The sequence below is a fragment of the Cygnus atratus genome, chromosome 18 (genome assembly GCF_013377495.2).
Source record: "Cygnus atratus isolate AKBS03 ecotype Queensland, Australia chromosome 18, CAtr_DNAZoo_HiC_assembly, whole genome shotgun sequence".
NCBI classification, from domain to species: domain Eukaryota; kingdom Metazoa; phylum Chordata; class Aves; order Anseriformes; family Anatidae; genus Cygnus; species Cygnus atratus.
The window spans coordinates 9,699,142-9,722,578 of record NC_066379.1 but is presented as its reverse complement, the minus strand read 5'-3'; the positions used below and the strand labels follow the sequence as shown (position 1 = coordinate 9,722,578).

Below are 23,437 nucleotides of genomic sequence, written 5' to 3'. Positions count from 1 at the left end.
TTCATACAGGTTCTATGCAGCTGAGATCTCGGTTGGATTATTCTTTCTCCATAACAGAGGGATTATTTATAGGTAAGTATAATCTGTTGTAAGTCATTTCTGAACTATTTTTAAAACCCTTAAATGATCAGTTCCTTGAATTTTTCAGCACATTTTTAAAACATGTTACAAAAAGCAATCGCAGCAGCATTCTGTTGGTTGTATTGTTGCTGGAGCACTGTAAACCAAAGCCTCTGCTTTACCTGAATTTCTCAGTGCTCTGCCTCATTCAAGTGAAAACTCTCAAAAATGTGAAACATCTTGTCCTTTCTTGTATGAAGGTTCATAAGTGTCAGTGTGAGTGTGCTCGTATCATCCACAGCTCTCTCTTTATTAATTGTCAGGTTTCGATGCTTACGGCTGTTCTCGTATATCTGCAGGGAGATGCCCAGCTCCCTTGGGACTGCAGAGTGCAGTGCACGCGTATTCCCCGTCCCTCCACCCCCAGATAGCTGCACATATCCCTCACCGGGCCGCAGAAGTAGATAAGTTGGCCCTAATTGATCCTAAGCATTAACATTAAATCATTGTGATTCTTCATAGAGATCTGAAGTTAGACAATGTGATGTTGGATTCAGAAGGACACATTAAAATTGCTGATTTTGGAATGTGCAAAGAACATATGTTAGATGGAGTAACAACCAGGACCTTCTGTGGCACTCCAGACTACATTGCACCAGAGGTAAATATTTACCATTTCAAGAATCTTACAGTCTCTCAAATGAGAATTGTCAGCACATGCATCTCACACCTCCAAATGTTGATAGCCTGAGCTCTGGATACTCTGTGGATGGTACCATTTGTATTTCTATAGGTGTACTGAATAACTTCATGAATTAATACAGTTACATCAGTAAGACCTCGCTATTTTAAAATGTATCTAGTTGATGGAAAACTTTATTTGGTATGAGATCAGTGTTTCAAATTTTGTTTGTACTAGTAAAGACTAAATAAGCAAGCTCACCCCCTTGTGATTTTTAATTTGTAGCATGAAAATGTTGTTATACAAAACTGTGCTTCAGTGTGAAGTCAGAGAAAGTTCGGGGGGGTTGCTGATGAGATCAGCAAAAATTTTATTGGGAGCAAACATAGTTTCTTTAATGTTTTTCTCAATAGGTTCATGCAGCTGCCAAAATACATATCTTTAAAGGTTGTTCAGCACTTTCAGGAAAACACAAGTCTCATTGATTTTTGGGAAGGGACTGATGAGGCCTTGAAGTTTTTCACTGACCTCCCTACAAAGCTGCTTGGGGCTGCTCCAGGCCCTGTCTTACTGGGGGTGTGCAGTTGTCCTGAGGTACTGCGTTTGATCTAGGGAAAATTCCTGTTATCAAAAGCCTCAACTAAGCTGTAAGATCAGGACTTGAATGAAATTGATGTAATAAATCCGTACTTTGACTTGGGTTTTCCATGACTTACCAGTACCTTTGCTGCATTCAAGCCACCAAAGTACTGAAAATCCCTTTCAAACACAAACCTAACGGCAGTGTGTCTAAAATGCAAATTGGGTGATGAGAAACAGCTCTATTTTAAAGCACTGAGATAGAGAAATAGGAGCTCAGAGTTAAGATTTTTTTAGTCTGGATATGATTTGTATTTCAATAGTCTAGGTATAAGACATGAAAAACAAGCACATGTGGTGATTTGGAAATTATTCAAATATATGAATATTAAAATCTGGTGTTTGTGCATACTGAGCTTTCAAGAGTCTTGATTTGTTTGGCTGCAAATTCAAGGCAAGAGGCTGTATCCTGATCCAAGAGACGCTGTGTTTCACCAAGTGCTGAGCAAGGGGCAGCGCTGGCTGGAATATTTCTGGCTGTAATTGAATGTTTGTTGGAATATAGGGGATTTATAAATGGACAAGTAAATTAGTGTCTAAGGTAAATTTTGTCATCGTTATGAAATTGGAATGAAAAATAGTTTATTTTTTTCTAGTTGCTAATTCGTGATTTTCAGAGTGAAATACTGTGTATTATAAAACTTTTTTTTTTTTCACAAATTGCTGTTGCTTGCTACAGGATATCAGAACAACCAGAGCAGTGTTTCATTTTCTTCTGTCAAAACATAAATGAAGCCAATATGACAAATCAAAAAGTCTCCTTTCTGTGGCAATGGGCTTGTGCCAGTTAATACCAAAGAACGTATTATCAGTGCCAAAATGCTCAATATGGGTCAGTGCTGGAATGATTTATTTTAATTTATTTGGAAATCCCATGTGAAGAAATAAACCTTTTACCAAAACATTCAGTCACTGGGAGGAAATTAGTCTTTCCATCATCTTACAAACAGATTTTGTATTTTTTTTTTAGACAATTTTCTTTAGTTTCTGAAGACGTTATGGTGACTAACAAGTTGCTAACTAGGGCTAGTGATAGGGAAGTGATAAACTTCAAAGTAAGGCTGATGTCTGGCTTCCAGGAGCATTTCAGCACGTTCCCATGGGCTAAGATGTATAATAGATTATAATGAGGATGCATTTCCAGAGTACTGTTCCCTGCTGCATGGAGATAGATGGGCTAAATCTAAATAAACTTTTTGAGAAGTCTTGAGTAGAGCTGTCCTGTGAGTGTGGGGCACTCAAAAATACAGAACTAGCTCTTTTGGTCAGTGTTAGGGAAATGGCTTGACTGTAGTGGGGTCCGAAGGGCCCCCGCTGTCTCTCCGTGAGCTATCGCCAGGCAGTTCAGAGGTAGGATGGCTGGGGTGCAGGGGTCGGATGGGGCCACAAGGACATCTCAGCTGGCTTCACACAGATGACCTTGGGACAGAAATGCAGGGGAATGGTGGTGCTGCATTCAGAAAGGCGGATTTGCACACTTCCGTGCACTCACTGTAAAATACTGCCTTCCTTTTGTATGCTTGGGGAAGTTAGCATTTGTTATTACACTCTGGTGTGTAACACACTGACGTTAATATTCCTTGTTTTAATCATATGCAATTTGCGAAGCATGCAGAGGCTGAATTGGCTGAATCCTGGGTTTGACCACATCTGTCAGGCAAACAGTGGTTCTTTGGTATTTATTGACGTGTTGAACTTAAACATAAATATTTATGATCAGGGCAGTATAATAGCCTTGAAATCGATTAATACTTTGTATTTCCTTGGCTAGTCAAGAGAGACAGAAGGAGATGGATGTCGAGGCTTAGTGGGGATCCTGGCAGCACCACCCGCTGCCTGCGGTGCAGTACTGAACCCTACCATGAGCACCCCGGCAGCAGCTAAAAGACTGATTTTGAATTTCAGAAGGCTTTAAATTAAAAATTCCTTTTCCCTTCTCCTCTATCAAATAGCCTCAGACCTTAAGTTCTAACTGAAGTTGCCAGGATTAGGGGAAGGTAGTAAGTATTGCAAAGGTTTGGAAAGTGTGCGTTTGACTGTTTCTTGTGCTAGTTATATTTATTTCTTTTAATAACTGAGCTTTAACTTTTCCAGTAGACGTAAGACATGTTCACAAAAGACTTTCTCTTTTGCCTCGGGGATATAATCTTTTCATCCCAACTGGCTACCAGCTGCAAGTGGCAATGATCTAAACATTCCTACAAATTGCTGGTATTAATCTCCGTGTCCTGCTCTTCACTGTGCCTTCCTTGGAGGCAAAAAAAGAAAGGAAAAAATGCAGTCAACATTGCTCAGCCAGTTTGGCTTGATGCAAGAAATTCCTCCTGAGCTCTCAAATCCACAGAACCTGAAAAAGCAGCACCCTTAAAATAATCATAGGTAGGGGAAATAGGACATTTGAAATGCAAAAAGGCAATCATTTAAATTAGTGATGGAGAAGGAAGGGAAGGAAGGGTCCTATCAACTTTCCATTCCTGCCAGGCCAGTAGAAAGCAGAGCCCATAGCAGGAGAGGACAGGTCTTCGTTTCTGGTCCCACAGCCCCCCTCACTGCTCTGTGGGTCTGCTCTGCTCACTGCAGTGAGATAGGAGGTAAGCGTTAATATGCCCCTCCTTAGTAATGTGCCTGTATTTATTCCAAGAGATATCATAGCCTGTACCTGCAGATAGGCTGACATCGGTAGCTGCTGCCAGGCAGGCAGTGCTGGTCTGGGCGCAGCAGCTGGGAGGTAATGCACGGTGATTGTGGGATGAGGAGGAGGGAGCTGCTGAAAATAAGCCGTTTAGAACTTGCTGACTTCGTACTGCTGCATTTGACTGTATATTCAAAACTCATCTGCTTCCTCCCACATGTAATTCCTTCCTTGAAATGAGCATCCCTCCCTCTCCTTTGCATTTTCCAATTAATGCTTTGAGTAACTCCCAATGTTATGTGTGGGTATAAGCGTCGGTTTCCGTGCGTGACACACAGGTTGGAGAATGAACGTGGCACATTGGTTTGTTGTGTTTCACTGGTGTCATATCCTTACTGGGGTTCAGCAGGTGATTCAAATGGGCATGTTTAATTAGGATTAAAGGAAAACACCTTATAGTGTTAGGTACATCAACGGACAGTGACAGCAAAGTACAACCTTTTCCTACATTGCAGTAGGGACAGTGGAAGGTGTTTATATTGCATTTGCAGTGGGACTTCTCTGAAGCATGCCCTTTCTAGTCCCAGTGGAACTTGATGTATGTATTTCTTTCCCAAAATCCCACTCTTTCACCATGATTGGTTCCACATGAGAGATGCATGCTAGCTTGGAAGGGTCACTGCTCCACTTGTCATGCGCTTCTCTTGATGTTGACATGGAGCATCAAATGAATATTTCAGCTGATGACATAGGACAGAAATTTTAGTGCTCTCGTGACTCTGACCATATGTTAGGTTAACTGTAGGAGGTTTTTTCATGTTAATTCTGTCTCTCTTGATGATTCTACTTGATATGCTCTCACAAAGGCAAATTTAATTGGGGCAGATTGCATTTGCTGATGAGAATGCTATTTAGAGAACAGCCCAATCTTGACTTGCTTCTTGCTGGTTAAATAAACGGCATCCTTAGGTCCATGCTTTGTTACATCTTTCATTTTATGTCATTGCATTACCTTTTTGAAATACTTCCCCTCCTCAGTACTCCCATCAAACTCCTTGACACTAGGAGGAGAAGATCAGGGCATGCTGGACAGACCTGACTGCCAGCCTGAGACCATGCCTGTCTCCTAGGATTTCCTTTCTCAGTGCTATGGATCTCTCTTTTTCTCATTTGCTAATTTAAATATGCTGTTCCTACCAAAACCACTTAAATACAGTGCACTTATTGTACAAAATGTTCTGCCCTTACAGATTAATGACCTTCTGAAAAATATCCCCTTCTGTTTTGGTAACACACCTTGCCGTTCCATCAGGCAAGGAGGTATTGTGGGAGAGGGGCTGAGGATGAAATGTTTTAATGTTTTCTTTGTGTAAATGTCAGATTTTTTTCTGGATAAAGTTCTGAAAGTGTTTAGTCTTTGTAGAAGCAACATTGATTCCACAGGACCTCTGGGAACTTGCTGGTGATAGAAATGACAGGAAGGGCAACCAAGTATGTCCACCACCGTAACACGAAATGAATGTCCCAAATATATCTTATAAAAGCCTAGTGTATGTGGCTACTGCTAAAAGACAATTAATTAAGATAGCCTTCATGTAGGACCTTTCAGCTGAGAATCTTGTCACTACCTCTGGTTGTGTAATACATTTTGAAGTGTGATTTATTTTGAATTTTTTTGCTTAGAAACACTGCAGTAATTTTAAATTCATGTGCTGCTGTTAGCCCAGCAAAGAATGTGTATTCATATAGAGGCTCTAATTCTATTTCGTAGCCAGGCAGCCCTGAAAAACAACAAAACTTGCCAGTTCAACTTCTATTTCAGGCAACTAAGAAATCTAGCATATGTGGTCTGTACTGGTCTTAGCAATTATTTCACAAAGAGTAAAAACATCAAAACATATTGGAGGCCCCAGTGCTGCCTTCCCCAGCGCAGGTGGGATGTCCTGCACCCCTCCACCATGCCCACTGTTGCTTCACAGTTATTTAAAAACAGATCTGAGAGGGTATCTGAACCTCCGAGCTCCTCTACAGGATGCCCAAATGCATCTCTTAAATAAATGAACGCTGATCTCTGAGCAGGTCTTGATAATAGAAAATGACGCACAAGGGGACCTGCGTGCTGTTTGCACTCGCAGCCTCTCATTGTTTCAGCACTCAATTTGTGCTTCTGGGTGAGTCAGATGTGAACCCAGAGGATGCAAAACACTTGATGTTTCCATTAGGCTGAACAGCAGAAACAGCTTTCTTTTTGGTGTAACTGGTATCTGGTTTCATACTAAGAGTATCTCAATCATGCAACTTGGGAAAACGTAACTGAGCTTTTTGGGGTTTTGCTCTAAAATTTTTATTCATTTTAGAGTGGAACAAGACCATAAATATTGAAAAGAAAGGCTTAATTATTGATAGCCTGTAAATTAGTGAGTCTCATGACATGAAGCTTTGACATGGATGGAAAAATTGTTTGTCTTGTCTCCTACATCGTGCTACTCTACTGCCTTCTTTGCCTTCAAATGCACATCTCAAGATCTCCTAAGAGCTGAATTCCCCAAGATACCAGAACACCAAACGATGCAGGTGGGTTTAGAATAGCATTTGCAAAAATGTCTAACTCCAGCTGGAAGCAGTGATTAGCTGGAGTGAGGATTACAGTGTTGGCTTTCTGGCTCCTTGCAAAGAACTACGTTTGTTTCTATGTCACTGTTTATCTAATATGTCACCAGACTGGATGTTGGATAACATAGGGTTTTTGGTTTTGTGTGTGTGTGTGTGATTATACAGATTATTGCTTACCAGCCCTATGGGAAGTCTGTGGATTGGTGGGCATATGGAGTGCTGCTCTATGAGATGTTAGCTGGCCAGGTAAGAGTTACCCTCCTGTGCTTGCCATGACCTCTTCCTGCCCGTCCAATGCTGCGCTCTTTCAAAAGTTGCTAAAGGGCTAGACCCCTAGGGGACAAGCGTGGGGCTTTTCATACTCATATTATCTCTGTGTACTCTTGACTGTCTCTGACTCCATTGAGAACGTGTTTAGGTTTTAAGCTCTTTATATTGCACCCACATAATAAAGCACTGCCTTTGAATATGGTTCCTTTGTACTGTAATGATGTTTTAAATAGCCATCTTCAAAATTGAATGGGAGAGAGACGCTTTAGCAGGAAAATGCATGTCAAATGGAAGAAATATAATTTAGTAGCTTGAAACCGCAGGGAGACATAATAAGACTGCATATGCTCTGCATTGCAGTTAAGTCACACGAATACAGCTTTTGTATTCTGTGTCCTGGGGGTAAAGTATGGGTCTCACTGCTTGAAATGAGCTTAGTTACAGACCCCTTATTCTGCACAGTTACTGAGATGCTGCTCTCTGAGTCATTGAAGTAGAAAAGCAACTCTGTACTACAGTAAATGGCAGATAACTACCGACTTTAGGAACTCGATTGATCTTGAGTTGGAAAAGATTTGTGCAGGTGGCTTTCAGTGAGTGTTAGCTAGAAGTATGCATTTCCTAAGCTTAAAACATACATTTTAACCAAATGCATTTAATAGTTTCTCTACTAAATTCCACTCAACATTTTTAAAAAGTTTTTAAAGGGTTGCAGTTGCAGTTGTTAACATTTACAGTGTGCACTGCGAATATTAGGCAGCTGAGTGCTTTTGAGGCAATGAGATTTATTTTTAGCTGAGACTTAGGCAATGAGATTTATTATTAGCTGAGACTTACACAGTGTCCATATCCTGGGGGACTCACCCACAGGCACTTCCCTCATCACCTGTATTTAAAAATAAAATGCAGCCCTGTCTGGCAATGCAGCCTCCTCCTCACAGAAGCAGAGCCTACACGTATGTCTTGTAAAACAAACTGGAGTTTAGCTGGAATTAAGTGAGGAGTGGATATACCTTAACACAAGGTAATTGAAAGTTACCGTCTCCAAACTTTACCCTTTAAAGTACTGCTGGCTGCCCGGTGCACAGCAGTTTTAAAAACTATAGATGATTGTGAAGATAAACTCATTGAAGATAATCCATCAAACCTTTCATTAACCTTGCTGCCATGTTGGAGGCAGAAATGAACTTTTCTCTTTGATTTCTAACTGAGACTGCTAAGCACTAAGTTTCTGGGTCAGAAGATCCCCAGTCTGCAGATGGCTGCGAGTTTGGTGTGTATTCCTGAGCAAGGACCACAACTTACACTGATGTCTTGGGCATCTCTGCCTGACTGAATGCACCTTTAACCTGACCCAGTATTGTATAGTATTACTATGCCATCTCATAAAATGTGGAAAATTAAAGAAAAAAAATAGGTAATTAACTTACATATGACTTATTTTTAACAGCCTCCATTTGATGGAGAAGATGAAGATGAACTTTTCCAGTCCATAATGGAGCATAATGTTTCTTATCCAAAATCACTGTCCAAAGAAGCCGTCTCCATCTGCAAGGGGGTGAGATAGATGTTTCTTTATCATTAAGTTTCTTTTTGGCAGTCTTTATGAATAAATTTGTCTGGCTTTGCTATGGCACTGTAGTATTTTAAGTGCAACTTCTGTCAGGCTGTGTTAAGTTATATTGTCATAAAGTGCTCATCGCTTGGTGTCACTGATAAGTATTCAGCTCCTCCTGCTGTGCCTGCTTATTTTATGGTAAGAACAAATGTCAGAGTCAGTAGCTGCCAAATCCAAAGCAGAAATTATAAACAGGATGATGGTGTGAAACATCTCCTCCCGCCTTGCTTCTCAACCCTTGGCAGCACAACCCCAGTTTTGCAAGGTGAGGAGATTTCCCAGTTTAGATGTATGTTGGATACTCCAGCAAATGTGCTGTGGTCCTCAGCTCAGAAAGCCTAATCACAGCAGCAGAACAAAGAGTTAATAAAAATCATTTTTCAGTGTAGATAAAGATGAGCCTATGCGAAAATCTGTAGCATAAGCACAAGGCAACTGTGGGGAAATCCTGACCCAGTTGTAGCCTGTGTGGCCAAAGATTTATCTTAGATTCAAAGTTGTGGTTTTTTGTTTTTGTTTGTTTGTTTGTTTGTTTTTTTCCCTTCAAGTAACAGAATAATTTGATTTGAAGGGATTAGCTCAGAAAAAAAAAAAGAATTCATTTGACTTTCTCTTGACTCCCTAGTGATGTGATTCCGTAGAGTACTGTCATTCTGCAGCTTTTCCAAACCATTCCCTATAAAGCCTTACTTTGATGTCTTACATCACTGCACTTAGTGTCAGTTAATTTGGTAATTACTTTTTTCCTTTCCTTCGGAAGAATTTAAGTAGTATTGCACATAACTTGGATATTAATCCTGAAAGCAAAAATCATCAAGAAAAAGAAAATGTGCTTAGAACAAAGTAAAAGAAAAGACCACTCTAATTTTGGAGCCTATATCAATGTAGACATGCTGCTTCTGGCTAACAAAAACTAAACGATATATTTTTGTAAAGTACACAGAGATTGACGCCTTGTTGTGAAAATCATACGTTCACCCAGCACAGTTTGAACCTGATCCAATTATCCTGTTTGCAGCTCTCCTGCTTGCTGCTATTCCACTAGCTGCTTATGCAAAAGGAGTTCAGAAAGTCGAAATTGCATCGCGCCACTAGGTATAAGGTCAAGTCTCTGTGATGTAACATCTTCAATGTCTGCATTAAGCTAACAAATTAATCCCAGACTTCAGTGAGCATTATACCTGAGCTAAGAAGTCAGTGTAGGAGAGCAGCTGTGTGGCTGGTACTCAGCAGCAGCTCAGCAATCCCAGGCCGGTGCACAGTCAGGCAAGGCGAACGTGCCCGCTGTGCTCCTCAAATTGAATTCTCTGCTTGACAGCTTTTCCACTGGTTCAGAGCGTCTTGGGTCTGGTGATCTCAGTGACTTTGGAACAGAATTACAACTGCTAGAAACGTTATTCACATTTTCTTTTATCACCTACTGTTAAAGTGAGGGGTTTAGAAAAGTTAACAGAAGTGGCAAAGTTGCTGTTAAGCTTGAAGAATGACGTGATGTGATCCTAGCCCAGTGCCTAGTCGGCTTCCTGAAGTCTGCTTCAGGTCTCTGCTAGTTTCAGAGTTGGAATGTGATCAAATGAACATTTGGAGGGAGACTAAAGTGGTACAGCTGAGGTTTTAAAAAGATGTGTTGAGGTATCACTGCCTGCAGTGTATTAATCACATATGATTTGTAGAAGAGCTTTAAAAAGTCCCCATAACACAGGAACTGAGAGCTGAAGGCTGCCTTGCTCAATGCCTAATGTATGATATGTGCAACAGAAAAACAAGTTTTTGGAGGAGCTTGTTAATTACAGAGCACATTACTGTTTCCAAGCTGGCAATGCTGGTGTTTTGTTTTGTTTTGTTTTGTTTCCCAAGTCTGCTTAATCTATGCAACTGGGTGTAGTATTGACCAAGATGTCATTAAGAATGCTAGGGAGGAAACACAGATGAGATGTTGTCAGCTGGGTGCCAAGAAACCGTAGGCTCCATAATGAGATGTCTTCAACAGGCCCAGAAAAATGTACTTCGTACAGCTTCGGTATACTGGGATTTATTAAGTTTAATTGATTGCTGAGGTCGGGCAGAAGCTGTTCTGAAGATTTATAAGACTGAACTGAAAGACCAAAGGCAAAATGCAGGAGCGAGTTGTGTTGTGAGCCAACGGGACCGCGGTGTGCCCAGGGCACCGTGTGCCCACCCAGGCCTGCAGTGCTCGCCTCTGCTAATGGGAAACAGTGCACAAGCACAACCTTTAATTTGGCTGCTGGCATGCTGTCTCCAGCGATGAAACAAGGGAACTCATCTTCAAAAAATAAATTTTAGCTTTTCAAAGCAATCTTATTAGCAACTTGCATTTTCAGGAGAGGAGCAAGAACATTGCAATCTGGGGAACGTCTGTCTCGCTTCCACTCCAGCACTCAGGGTAATCATTTGGTGCTTTCTTCCTTGGTAGCTAATGACTAAACATCCTGCAAAGCGCCTCGGCTGTGGCCTTGAAGGTGAAAGAGACATCAGGGAACATGCTTTCTTCAGGAGAATTGACTGGGAAAAACTGGAAAACAGAGAGATCCAGCCACCTTTCAAGCCCAAAGTGGTGAGTGAGGTGCCAGACACGTCCCTCGCTACACGTGTCTGCGGGTGTGCTTTCCTGCGGGGTCAGTGCGGTGCTGGCTCGATGGTGCTGAAAATCTTCTAAAATAGGGCATTTTGATGGTGGCAGACCCATCTGGAAGTCTGCTAATGTTTTGGCAGCCTGTGGCATAACCCATTGTTGTTTGCTCCTTGTGAAAAAGCCCCACAGTGGTTGGAGTCCTGACTGGACATTCATGCACTGCATGAGATGCTGAAAATGGGTAAGACTGGCATATTCACATCAGCTGCTTGAGGCATGTGGTAAATGCTGTTCCTGACTGTCTCCTGTGAACAGCATCCAAACAGCATCCAGTGACTAAAAGTGTCTGAATTACTGAATTCCCTCTTCAGTGGGCTCTGTTCCCCAGGGACTTGCATTCCCCAGCCTAGAGTGACAGAACCCAGATCTGCTGAGTCTGCAGGAATAGTACCTGATTTATTTTTCATGTTTATTACTGTTTTACACACGTGTATCTGTAGGAATATTTTAGAAATCCAAACAAGTGTCCTTAGTGCAAGAACCATTTGCACAGCATAATTTGAAGAACTGCATTTGTTGACACAGAAAGTCTTTCAGCATGTCCTGCGCTTTATTGACAGGAAAAAAAAAATTATTTGCACACAAGAATATAAGCTTCCAGGAACAGCTGTAAATTGTTATGTCTTGACATCAAATCTTTCTTCTCTAACACTGTTTACACTTCAGCTGAGATGTGTAACAATCTCTAGCACTGCAGGTATAGGATCATTGCTCTGTGCGCTGATTTATTTGTCAATACAGACATGCTAGTGGGGTATCACAAACTAATGAGCAGAGGCAGAATATATTTCTCCCTTATTGCAAACAAATCCCTTTTTCACCTCGCCAGTAGGGGAGTTGCATGGCAAGAAGTGTTTAGTGCTAGGGGAAATCATCCTTTACATATAATGTAGATTTTGCATGCAGGGAGGAGTGTAAGTACATAAAAATCCATACCTGATACTGCCAACCCTGGCCAGCCGTTCCCAGAGCTGGCTGTCAGAAGGGAGCTGCACTTCTCTACAGAACATTTTATGTAAGATTTTCATTATGTGCTTTTTAGGTCAAAATTACAGTTGATCATAAAACAAGTCTACCTCCACATCTGTAAGTGTAATTAGCTTGAGAACTGAGTGCTCAGACTCTCCTTGAAGTTAAAAGTAATGCCAGCATGATGATACTAAATGCTGAAATACGGTCTGGTTCCACTGTAGCACACTTGGTGGCAGATCCTGGCTCCTGTTCAGAGCAGCTGTTATCTTTCTCTGTGGTTATCATGACCGGTTTTGTTTATACAGGCTGCTGTTGAAAGACACCAAGGAGATTCAGGCATTCACATGGAGCTGAACTTTCCCAGACAAAAATAATTTAAAATCCAAATCTGATATTTACATACCCTATGTATAACTCATTATTGTGGTTGCTGATTCTATTTATATTGATTCTAGAAAACAAAAAACACACAAACCTTAATGTGTGTCAAGACATGGACATATTTATAAGCTTCATTTTGTTCTGTTTTCAGAAAAACACTCTAGGTGCATCTTTTCTGGGAAGCATTTTGCTGCAGGAATAATCCTGCTGCTTTTGCGCACAGGCACAGTTCTCACTCCAGCATGGAGCTGCAGATTTGGGGTCAGCAGTCAGTTGGTTTAAATAACATTTTCCCTTCAAAACTGACATTTCAAAGGCCACAGACATAGAGTGACTACTCGGCAGGAAGGATGTTTTCTCATATTTGTAAGTGTAAAAGTTCTGGGAGTCCCAGATTTTCAGTTCTGCTTTAATACTCCATTAACACTCAAGATAGCAGTGGCGTTCTTTAATGTGAAGAAAAATATATAATGGAACATGCAAATAGATTGATAAATGATTAAATTTGTTCATATTACATTTACATTTCATGAGTTATTTCTCCATCTCTACTAATATAAGCAATAATGAGATACCTATGGAGTCAGAACTTCAGTTTCAATATGCAGCTGGTTTAAATAGCTTCCATTTATTGGGGGAAAAAGAGAAAAAGATTGAGCATAATTTTGTGGAAGCATCACACATCTCTGTAAAACATCTGCTAAGCAAAAAAAGTCTTCCCTGTGGAAATATCCATTCGGTTGCTTCTCTGAATCGACTGTACAGCCCCAAAATAAATTTGACTGTTAATTTGGAGATGCACTGACTTTCATCCAAATGATGGAGTGTTTTCCCCTTGTCAAAGTTCATCTCTGTCCATTCTGTGTCCCAAAAGGCATTGCCTTCAGTGGGCACCAGGGTACTCAGTGAGCACAGAACCTCAGGTGAAAAAAGCAAACCACCATTAGCCTTTAACCTGCTCAAGTGTCTTGTGCTCTTCGGAGATGGAACAAGCCTATTTCTATCAGCACTGTGGTGCAGTACCTGAGCATGCATTTTTCATCTGAAATATAAAACAACTTGTGCCTGGGGCAGCAGCAGTTCTTTGCAGCTCAGACTGGCTGGCGTGTCCAAGTCCTTGTGCCAGGTGCTTTGCAAGGAGATTGGAAGCTGTACAGTTTTCAAGACAGGGCATGAGCCACACATCTCATCCCTGAATTCCCTTAAACAGGCCTCCCTTCCGCTTGTTTCTCCTCTAAATGAGAGGTTTTATTCATGTTAAATTAGTTCAGAAAAATCAATGTTTAATATTGGTCTGTCGTACAAGTCATCTTCTGCCCTTTCAAAGTTACCCTCTAAATCTGAAGATAATGGTATAATGCAATGTTATCCTCCCAGTCCCAATGTAGATACATTCACTAACGCGAATATTTGATAGTGCAGTCATCCTTCAGGGATGGGTATAGAGGAAAAGGGTCAGGGATGACAAGAAGTGTTCACTGCACGTATAGTACATCCAGACTTTGTTTAAGAATCTGTTATAGCAGATGGTTTTGAGATAAACAGATTTACCTTTGGACCTCTCCACAATACTCAATGTCTGGTTTTCCCCAGATATGCAGTCTTTCTTGCACCCAAGCTAATTTTGTTCTGCTCCCATCTTCATCCTATTTTACTTGCTGCTAATCATACTCTCCTGCCTTCCAGCTGTTTCCTACATCACCCCAAACTATCCTTTTGCAAACCTGATTTCTTTTGTTTTCTGTTCTGAATGAATTGTGTTCCGTGTGTAGCTATATATAACCATGCTTCTCAGCTGGGCTTCACGAGATGACATGTCTCTTCTCTTAGACAAAAAAAGAAAGCAAGCTGTGATAGCACATTTGGTAATGTGGACCTGCTCCCAGGGTACACTCCCTGCCCTAGTTCCCTTCTTGGGCAGGCAGCTGGAGTTCGCTGGGAATTTGGTGGTTTAGTTCCTGGGAGAAGTTCAGAAAAAGGAATCGCTTCCATTTTGTTTTATGGAGCTGCCTGGCATTACTGCACTGTGAGGTGACCTGGGGGTTAAATCAGGGTGAAATTCGGAAGGCAGGGATGAAATAAATACCTGCTGTACCTGAGCATCTCTGTGGTGTGCATCCAGCACAGAGGTGCTATATGCAGGGTCTCATGGGGGGGGGCATTGGTGAGCATTTCATCCCAATTCCTACCTCTAAATCTAACACACTAAAGAGTGCAGTGACTCTTCAGATAGAGCTAAGTAGTTCGTTTTACTTTTACGCGCTTGTTCTTCTTCTTAAGAGAGTCACATTCATCATGTCTCCACTCCACGCTTAGAGGACTGTCTGGTCGTGCTCGCAGTTTTTTATGCTGTCTTCTGCGAGGTCGCCCAGGTTTTCACTACCCTGCAAGACTTTATTTCATGTCTGCTTCATTCCAAGTGGGACTGAAGTGTGATTTGGAATAAATATCTTCTGCATCTGAGCAAGAGCTAGATCTGGGAATAGACAATTGCATTATAATGTGGTATAATTTCAACAATAATAAAGATTATACATGCAAACACACATACATGCAAATATATCTATATGCCTATGTAAATCTGTTCATAATTTTCCAAGCTTTATATCCAACTTTAGCTCATATTTTCAGTGTACATAATATTTCCTTTGGTAAAACCTGTCTCTTTGCTCTCTTATGTTAATGTTATGCCAGTGTAGCTCTGTTCAGGTTTATGGATTCACAGGAGTTTATGTGCTATACAAGGAAGAATTGAAGTATGTAAATGAATTTCATTAAGCTTTCTGCAGATCATGAAAGAAACAAAGACTAACACAAAAATTTAATTTTGCATTGTAAAAGTTTTATGGAGAAGCAAAAGACTTGACAGATAAAGTATCTCTTGCCAATACATGTCCATAAAAATATTTTGTTTTTCCTTTTTTATCCCACTGGCTCTGAATATTTACGCCTCTTTAACTTGTCACCTCATGCTGATGGATGGGAACTTTTCTAACTCTGCTTTTCATCAGAAATCATCTATTAAAACCTCTCTGTTTGCCTGAGATGTTTTTTGTTAAAATATCTGAAAAGAAACTTTTAAGTAGTTGTAAGAAGTGAGGGAAAGTCTTGCAGTCATCCTGAGAAATCTGCAAACAGCTGGGACTGCCAATGTACTGTTGATTTTTTTCAGTCTTTTTTTCTCTTTTTTTCTTGCAGTGTGGCAAAGGTGCTGAAAACTTCGATAAGTTCTTCACACGAGGACAGCCAGTGTTAACACCACCGGATCAGCTGGTCATTGCTAACATAGACCAAACAGATTTTGAAGGGTTCTCCTATGTCAACCCCCAGTTCGTACACCCCCTTCTACAAAACGCAGCATGAAACAGCAGAACAGAAAGCAATCCTGCAGTGAGGAACAGTCCTTAACCCTACAGTTTTTAGGGTTTTGCCTTGTTGATTCCATTTGGGCCTGAAAATTGTAGGGTTAGAAAGTGTAAGATGGGGGGAAAGGCCACTTATTCAGGATTTTGGCTTTGCAACAGAGACATTGTCTTAATGGGAGATAAATTAGTATACAGTGCCCATTTATTCTCCTAGAAGTCACCGCTGACTCGTCTAAAGTTACCCGTTTTTGGTACATAACATTTTGCAATTTCCCCCTGTCCTTTTTCTCCCTTTTCCACTGTGCTATTGTTAGAAATAATCTGAGACCCCGGGTCTGAGAAAACACCTCGAGCACTGAGCCCTTCCGCGGGGATGCCATGCGAAGGGAGCCCGCGGCCCCGAGGGACCACTCCTCCCCGGGTCTTATGGTGACTTTGGGGAGAACAGCGGCACATGGGACTGAAATGCACTGGGGAGGAGAGGCATTGCAAAGCATTGTGGAAAGCAGTTGCTTCAAAAACTTCACAGAAACAAATTTGGGAGGGGGGGGGATAAAATCAGAGTAGACTCCAAGGCTTCGTGACCCAGTCCTGTAAGCAACACCCCGTTTAAACACGCTTCAGCAGTGGCCAGATCTCTAGGATCTTTGCTAAGTAGCATGTGATAAACTCAAGGGTGAAATTTTGTCTTTAATAATAATAGTAATAATTTTAATAATATTTTTGTGAATTTTAATCTCCATGAGATTATTCTGTGATCCAGGGTGCCATTGTGTGTTCAGTTAAATTAATTTACACAACTCCTGAAGTTTACTGTTAACCGGTTCTACTAATACCAATATTTTACTAAGAAATTTGTTAACCAGGAATGTAAAACAGAACTATAACTCCTTAAATCTTATTTACATGTGCGTGTTTGTAGTCTGCGGTGTAGGGCAGTAAATCAAAGAAAACATTGTGTATACTAAATTAACAAAAAATGCAGCCCCAGGTGACTTCCTGATTTCTCCAGAATAACTCATGAAAATCAAGTGAAATTCACTCCTAAAATAATCAATTTTAACTCAGACAACTTGGGGCTGTAAAATAATCAAGTCAGAATGAAGCACCTAAAACTTGTTTTGTCGATAGAATGGAATTTAATACATTTTACGTATGCTTCATGCAATGAATTTTACATCTTTAGTAATAACTCTTAATAATAAGGGTTAACAATAAGCAGATCTATATTACTGACATAATCATATCAAGCATAAAGAGTACTATAAAAATTTTATAAAACAAATTGTGCTTTATTTGTGAAAGTTCTTGTTCTGAATGGCATCATTTAGGTTTAGCTAAATGTTTTATTGCTGTTGTTTTGGTTTTGTTTTGGGGTTTGGATTTTTTTTTTAGTTTTTGGATACAGTTAATGACTTAGGGTATCATCTGTTTTTTTAAATGTAGATCTACTTTTAAACAATAATTGCTACCTGCAGGTTTTATACAAGGTTCAATTAGGCTTTCATTTCACATCTGCTTATTACTTACAGGGAAGGAAATAGACTTTATTTGCAATGATGAACACTGTAATTAATGCAATCTTCTCCTCTCCTATCACTTAGATAAAAAATTTGATATTTCCTCTTACAACTTACCAGAAGATATTAATTCAAAGATCAGTAAATATTTCTGTGCTTATTTTGGTTTTGTTGCAGCATGTGAAATAGTAGTCAGTGCATTTTCCTTTCTCTTCCCTTCTGCCTTGTTCATGGTAGCAGCCATAGGCACTCTTTGTCTGTCAGATGTGCATGACGATGCCAGAAGCATGATGTCTCTGTTGCTGCATGCAGACTGATTACAGTTTTTCCAGCATGTAAACATACTCAAAAAGTAAGATATTTGCCATAAGAGACTTAAATTTATACTAGAATATGTAACTGGGGGGGGGGAGGGATCTACTTTCTAATCATCTTTTATTACAATAAAATATCGAACCTGTGCCAAAGATTCTGTCAGAAAGATCCAGTCCTGCAGATCCATAGCCACGTGGAAGGTCCCGACTCACGGGAGCGACCCCAGTGGCGCACTGGACAATTTTTGAGCAAAGTGCGGTTGGCTGGGAAAGGCAACTGTGTCATGCTTCTGCACCCGTGATGCCTTCCAAAGCCAGATTTTGGTGCCTAGGACGCGGGATTTGGAACACTCCAGATGTTTGGCTTTTGCCCAGCCGTAGTGCTTTTGCAGTCACAGCTCTGAGCACGGAGCATCTCCCCGGTGAGAGGGGTCAACCCTTAGCGGCCAGACGGAACGGTTCTAAGGCACGGGAAAGCACGCTGCTAACGAGGGGCATTCACCACCTAACCGTTTCCCAGATTGATGCCTAAATAAACAGAACTCAGTGATTTTAATACATTTTAGGAGTAAAATTTTTAATCCGTTCTGTGTCAAATATGTTAGCCAAGTCTGGGAGTTGATTTTCTTGTTTATATATTATACACCTAAAGATTGTGGTATGATTTTCACCATAAGGCATGTGGACTAGTACAGCATTCATGACTGTGTTTTTCTAAATATTACTAGCCTGCCATAATTTAGGAATATCTGGGTGTCATGCTGTAGAAGATAATAGATTCAACAGATTTTTGAGGCTCAGATTTTGAGTAAAGAAGAGGCTCGCAAGTGAGTAAATCTGCTGAGAGCAGGCTTTATGCACGTTTTAAGAATGTGAAGTGAAAAGGGGACTTCTGAAAAGGAAAATACAGGGAGAAATAGCAGAGCACAAGATATTGGAGCAAGAAAAGCAGCACATGGGTGAAGCTAGCCCAGGCCAGAAAGAGAAAACCAGTAGATGTTACTAAGTGGTTCTGCTTGAGTTGTGGAGGGGCATCCAGCCAGGCAGTTGCTGCTGGCACAGCAGTGACGTGGCACTGCCTGTACCATGGCAGTAAGGAGCTGGTCCAACACCTGAACAGAGCTGCTCGTTTTGTGGCTGCTCCTCATTATGAGTTTCTTAGGCACTTGCATTTGTTCCGCATTTTTTTCCACTGCAGAAGCAGGAATTCCTCTTTTATGTCCTTACCTCAAGTTCCTGGGCTTGCGGCATCTCACATCTCCTCTGCGGGTGTCTGTAGTGCTTCCTGAACGGTACTGTGAACTTCTTGATGCTGCAAGAATCAAGCGGGTCAAATGGGATTGAATTCTTGTGGAAATCCTCGCTGCTCTTTGATGCGTGCTTGCACGTGAACACTTGGACCAGCCCTTTAGCAAGAACTCAAAGTGCACCAGCTGGCGTGTTTGTTACCCAGAAATGTATGTCAAGTAAAACATTACATATCCGGCAAGCACGTTCCTATCTTTTTTAATGCAGGTGTTATTTATGTAATGTTTTCCACAAAGTCTGGCTTCTTAAAGAACATTTATCAGCAGAGGCATTAGGACTGCCTTGCTTTCCCTTGTACTCGATAGCAACAGCAATCCAAGCACCCAGGGTATTACGAAGATATCTAGAAGTAAAATTGAACACCACCTTGCAGAGAAGTCATGTGGGGGCCATGGGAGCTGGGTCTGTCCCACACGTGCTCGAGCGCCCTGACCCCCAAACACCCCTCAAGGGGCATGGCTCTGCAGCCACCCCAATCCCGAGTGCTAAAAGTTTAGGTTTGTGTAGAGCTTGAATTGTTTTGGATTGTTTGGGATTCACAAAGCTACAATCTCTCTGGACTCACTGCTCCAGTTTCTCAAATTCAAGACAACCTCCAAGCCCTTCTGTACTGCTGGTTTTGGTTTTGTTTTGTTTTGTTTTGTTTTAAACTATTTGCTATGCTGCTTTTTGTACAAGCGATGTGTGATTCCGTGATGGTAGAAACTCCCCCGCTCACTTTGTGATCTTCTTCCTGTCCCTCAGGCCGAGTCACAGGGCAGCTGCGGCAGGGACAAGTTGGGGAATCAGTCATTTCTTTCTTTCCCTTTCACTGGAGCGAGGCCGTTTCCCACGGAGGGCACGGGCAGGGCCTTTAGGCCATGTAAAATTTCCAGTTTTCAGTGATTAAGCAAGACTTCACATGCTTCTAGATAAATTATTTCATCATCTGGGCAAAATCTTGGGTGTCTTCATTCACTGGGGAATGACTGCGGGTCTCCAGGACAGCCTCAGTGCTCTTAGCAAGGATTGCAGAGACGTGGGAAGCAGAGAGCACACTCCTGTAACAACATACTCTGCCTTAATCCAGTTTAGAGGAGAAATGCAATTTAACTTCTGATCATTCTTCACAGAACTACAATTGAATTTCCTTTTATAAACTGAAGAAAGTTCTTCTAGAAATCAGCTGTTAGTTTAAGAGATGTTCATCATACATAAATGCTGCTGGCCTTTGAAATCTGTCCCGTCTTTTGGGGCGAAGATAATGCTGGGCTCTTGTAAAGTTAAAAAGGTCAGGCGAGAGAGGAGCTTGCTTTCTAACAGGAAAGTTGCTGTGTCCAGGGCCAGGACTGACCAGTACCACTTGCATTATTTTTGTTCTCATTTGGTGCATCTGGATGCAATCCCAGTTAAATGCCATAGGAGATGCATGTGATTAGCAGAGGGGAAAAGTCCTTATTAAACAAAACACCTTGTTGGAAATAATAATAATAATAATACAATAATCAAGCTTTCATATGAGTAGAAAGCACATTTGCAGTATTGAGTTTACAGTGGGCTTTCTGACCTGCCACAAAACTTCTGGAAACCTTTAATGTGATTTTGAGTTCTTTTAGTCATTAGCATAACTTATTGTACATAGGTTCTGTCTGCAAGCGCAGGTGTCAGCTATAGGCAATGTGTTACCTGTGTGCTGTGTGGTAGGCAGACACTGAACTGCAAAGTAGTAAAAAAGTAGAGAAGTTGAAGCACTTTGTTCCTCAGCTCCGCACACTTAGACGGGACCTGAAGTAGTTGAGTTGAAGAGAGAAATAAGAACTGACTCCATAAACGTGTGATTTCATATCAGCCAGTAACCATGCCAGTGGCCATTGGTAATTCAGCAGCCTTATAACAAATAACCATGCACTAAAGCCCTTCAGTTCCTCAGAGAACCTGGACGGAGAGGGGTGCCAGGAGCACAAGCCTCAGCCTCCCAGGGCTGCCCCTGATGCCCACGGTGGCCTTGGTGAGTTGGTGACCTCTCTGCCTCAGTTACCTCATCTGTAAAATGGGGATAATAATACTTACTTACCTCGCAGGGAGGCATGAGGGCTTCTTAGTTAATGTTTCTAATACACTTTTAACCTGGAAAGAGTTGTGTAAGTATTATTATAATTTTTACTATTATATCAGCTTATTTGACTCGCATGGTATCACTGGTTATACCATGGTATTTCTACTTTTTTATATAACTTTAGTAATTCTACTGAAACCATTTGAAGAAAAATAAAAACAGATCTGATGTGTTTCTTATGGAATCTGGAGTACAGCTTTTGCTAATGGGGGTCTGGGTGCAGCGTGAGGATGCGCGTGCTGCTGGTGTGGGTCAGCTGCACTTCCCTCTTTTCCATTCCTGAGATTTCTACGTGCAATGTAAAAATTCCATGTAAATGGAAGTCTTAGCAGAACTGACCTTGTAGGGTGTGGTTCCCTATGGGTAAATAAAGTCAGCACAGCTGTTTTGTAGTAATGTTTATACTGACTCCTGTTGAAGGAGGAGCGCTTTTTGTTACGCAGCTGATCCGTCCATGACAGTTTTGTTCCACTGATGTTTTAATGTATTCCTGTCATATATCCTCACCCTCTTCTTTTGCTTACATGTGACACTGCAGTTCAATTTTAAAAGCAAACCACCATAGCTCTGTTTTTCTCTTCCATTCGTGTCCATTGACCAAAAAGTGATCAGCAGCCAATTAATAATTCTAAACAGTGGAGTACAGGAAAAGTAGCAGCAGCGCTGACAGCTGGCCCCAACCTGCTTCCATTGGGGTCGCCGTGCTGGGTCTCCACCTGGTTTTGGCAGGAAGCCCCCTGGGCTCACTGGCAGCGTGTCTGGCCACCCGGCCGTGGATGCTTCCAGCCCGCGGCAGCAGATCTGGCCGCATGGTCAGCCCTTACTGCAGGGCGTACTGCAAAGTCTACAGCTGACGTTATGGTTTTTATAATTGTGTAGGTGGCAGGAACGTTTTCATAGGATGATTAGGTTTCTGAGGTTCATAAGCCTTTTCCCATGAATTAGTTGAATTGGCATGGTTGCATTTATTGCCCTCCTATTTGAGCAGCGCAGGCAATGCTGCTGACAGCGGTGGCACCACGGCGCAGTCCTTGCGGAGGTCAGAGCGCTCCTGTCCTGGAGCAAGGCGGCACCCCCAGGGGCCTGGAGCCCAGTCTGTGCTTCAGGGCTCTCCTGGAGCAGAGACTGGTGCTGGGCAGCCCTGGCCCTGCTCAGCAGAGCCCGTGCTGTTGTGCTTCCTTACGGCAGCCAGCACGGCCTCCAGTCCTGGGGAGGGCAGCAGAGCTTGCACACTTGGCCACCTTGCTGACTTGGGGCACACAAAAATGTTCTCGCAGCGATAACACAAACTTCAGCCGGGGCAGGTTGCCCACAAAGCCTTTCATTTGTTCTCTCTTGAACTATTAAAATGAATGTAAGAAAAATAATGTCAACAAACTGAAGCTTGTTGCCTCTTTTAAAAACACTTCGGGCAATCCCAACACATGTATGATTTTGCACGACAATACAGAGTACACCTGAAATGTTTAAAATGATTGCATGTAATTTTAATGTTACCTTTTTTTAAAAAAGAAATACTACTACCTTGAACTCATTCATATTTCTGATTGTTATTTTAAGACCCACATTTTGTATTTATAAAGAGGAGAACATTATTTATTTTCTCATCATTTATCTGCAAGATGCTACTAGAAAATTTGGAGACACCATTAATTAAAAAAAAAAAATCATTGGAAATATAGTGGGCAAGACTGATGTATAAATTCCAGCATCTTTTTTTTTTCCTTAATTCTCAATATCTTCAATCTTTGTTTGCATGAAATGCTTTTGTTAAATATTAATTGTAGTTTCAAAGCAAGCGTGTATGAATAAAAATACTTACCATTACTTTGTGAGAGTTTGCTCTGGCTTTTTGGGATTTCATTTCAAAACTCACTCCGCAGAGGCTCCAGCAGTCGTGGTGTGATTGGCCACAGAGCTTGCGCAGGTCCAGACTTTGATCGGCAGTGACTTGAGGTGTTCATGCACAGAATTTTAGGACGGACCTTTTTTTAATTCCTGGTAATAAATCGAGAGGAAAAGAGGCTTAACTAGGAAAAGGGTGTGTGTGTAAGGTCAGCAAATCTGTTACAGTAAGAGTTATAAAAAAGGGAATTAGTTGTGAAGGAACAGTTCCTGGAATAAGATTCCCATGTGCGGGGTCCGTGGGCTCCTGGCCCCTCCAGCCGTACTCGCCCTGAGCCCGGGCACTCCCCCTGCCGAGGCTGATCTCATTTTGTTTTCAGATTTTGAAAGTGATGTACAAATGCCGTGACAACTTGACAGACAAATTCTTTTTCTGCTTGCTCTCAAACGTATTGCATCTCCTGCTAATT

The 23,437-nt window shown here is 41.5% G+C and overlaps 1 protein-coding gene across 3 annotated transcripts in view; it reads left to right on the top strand.

Annotated features, from left to right (window-relative positions):
• Positions 1-22,949, top strand: part of PRKCA (protein kinase C alpha) — a 154,793-nt gene extending 131,844 nt beyond the window's left edge. For all 3 annotated transcript variants that reach the window (XM_035558680.2, XM_035558679.2, XM_035558681.2), the window contains 6 exons: positions 10-72; positions 583-721; positions 6,792-6,872; positions 8,347-8,454; positions 10,949-11,089; positions 15,719-22,949. In XM_035558680.2, coding sequence (XP_035414573.1) covers positions 10-72; positions 583-721; positions 6,792-6,872; positions 8,347-8,454; positions 10,949-11,089; positions 15,719-15,883 — 697 coding nt within the window. In that variant the 3' untranslated portion in view covers positions 15,884-22,949. The remainder of the gene's footprint in view (positions 1-9; positions 73-582; positions 722-6,791; positions 6,873-8,346; positions 8,455-10,948; positions 11,090-15,718) is intronic.
• The last annotated feature ends 488 nt before the right edge of the window (positions 22,950-23,437 follow it).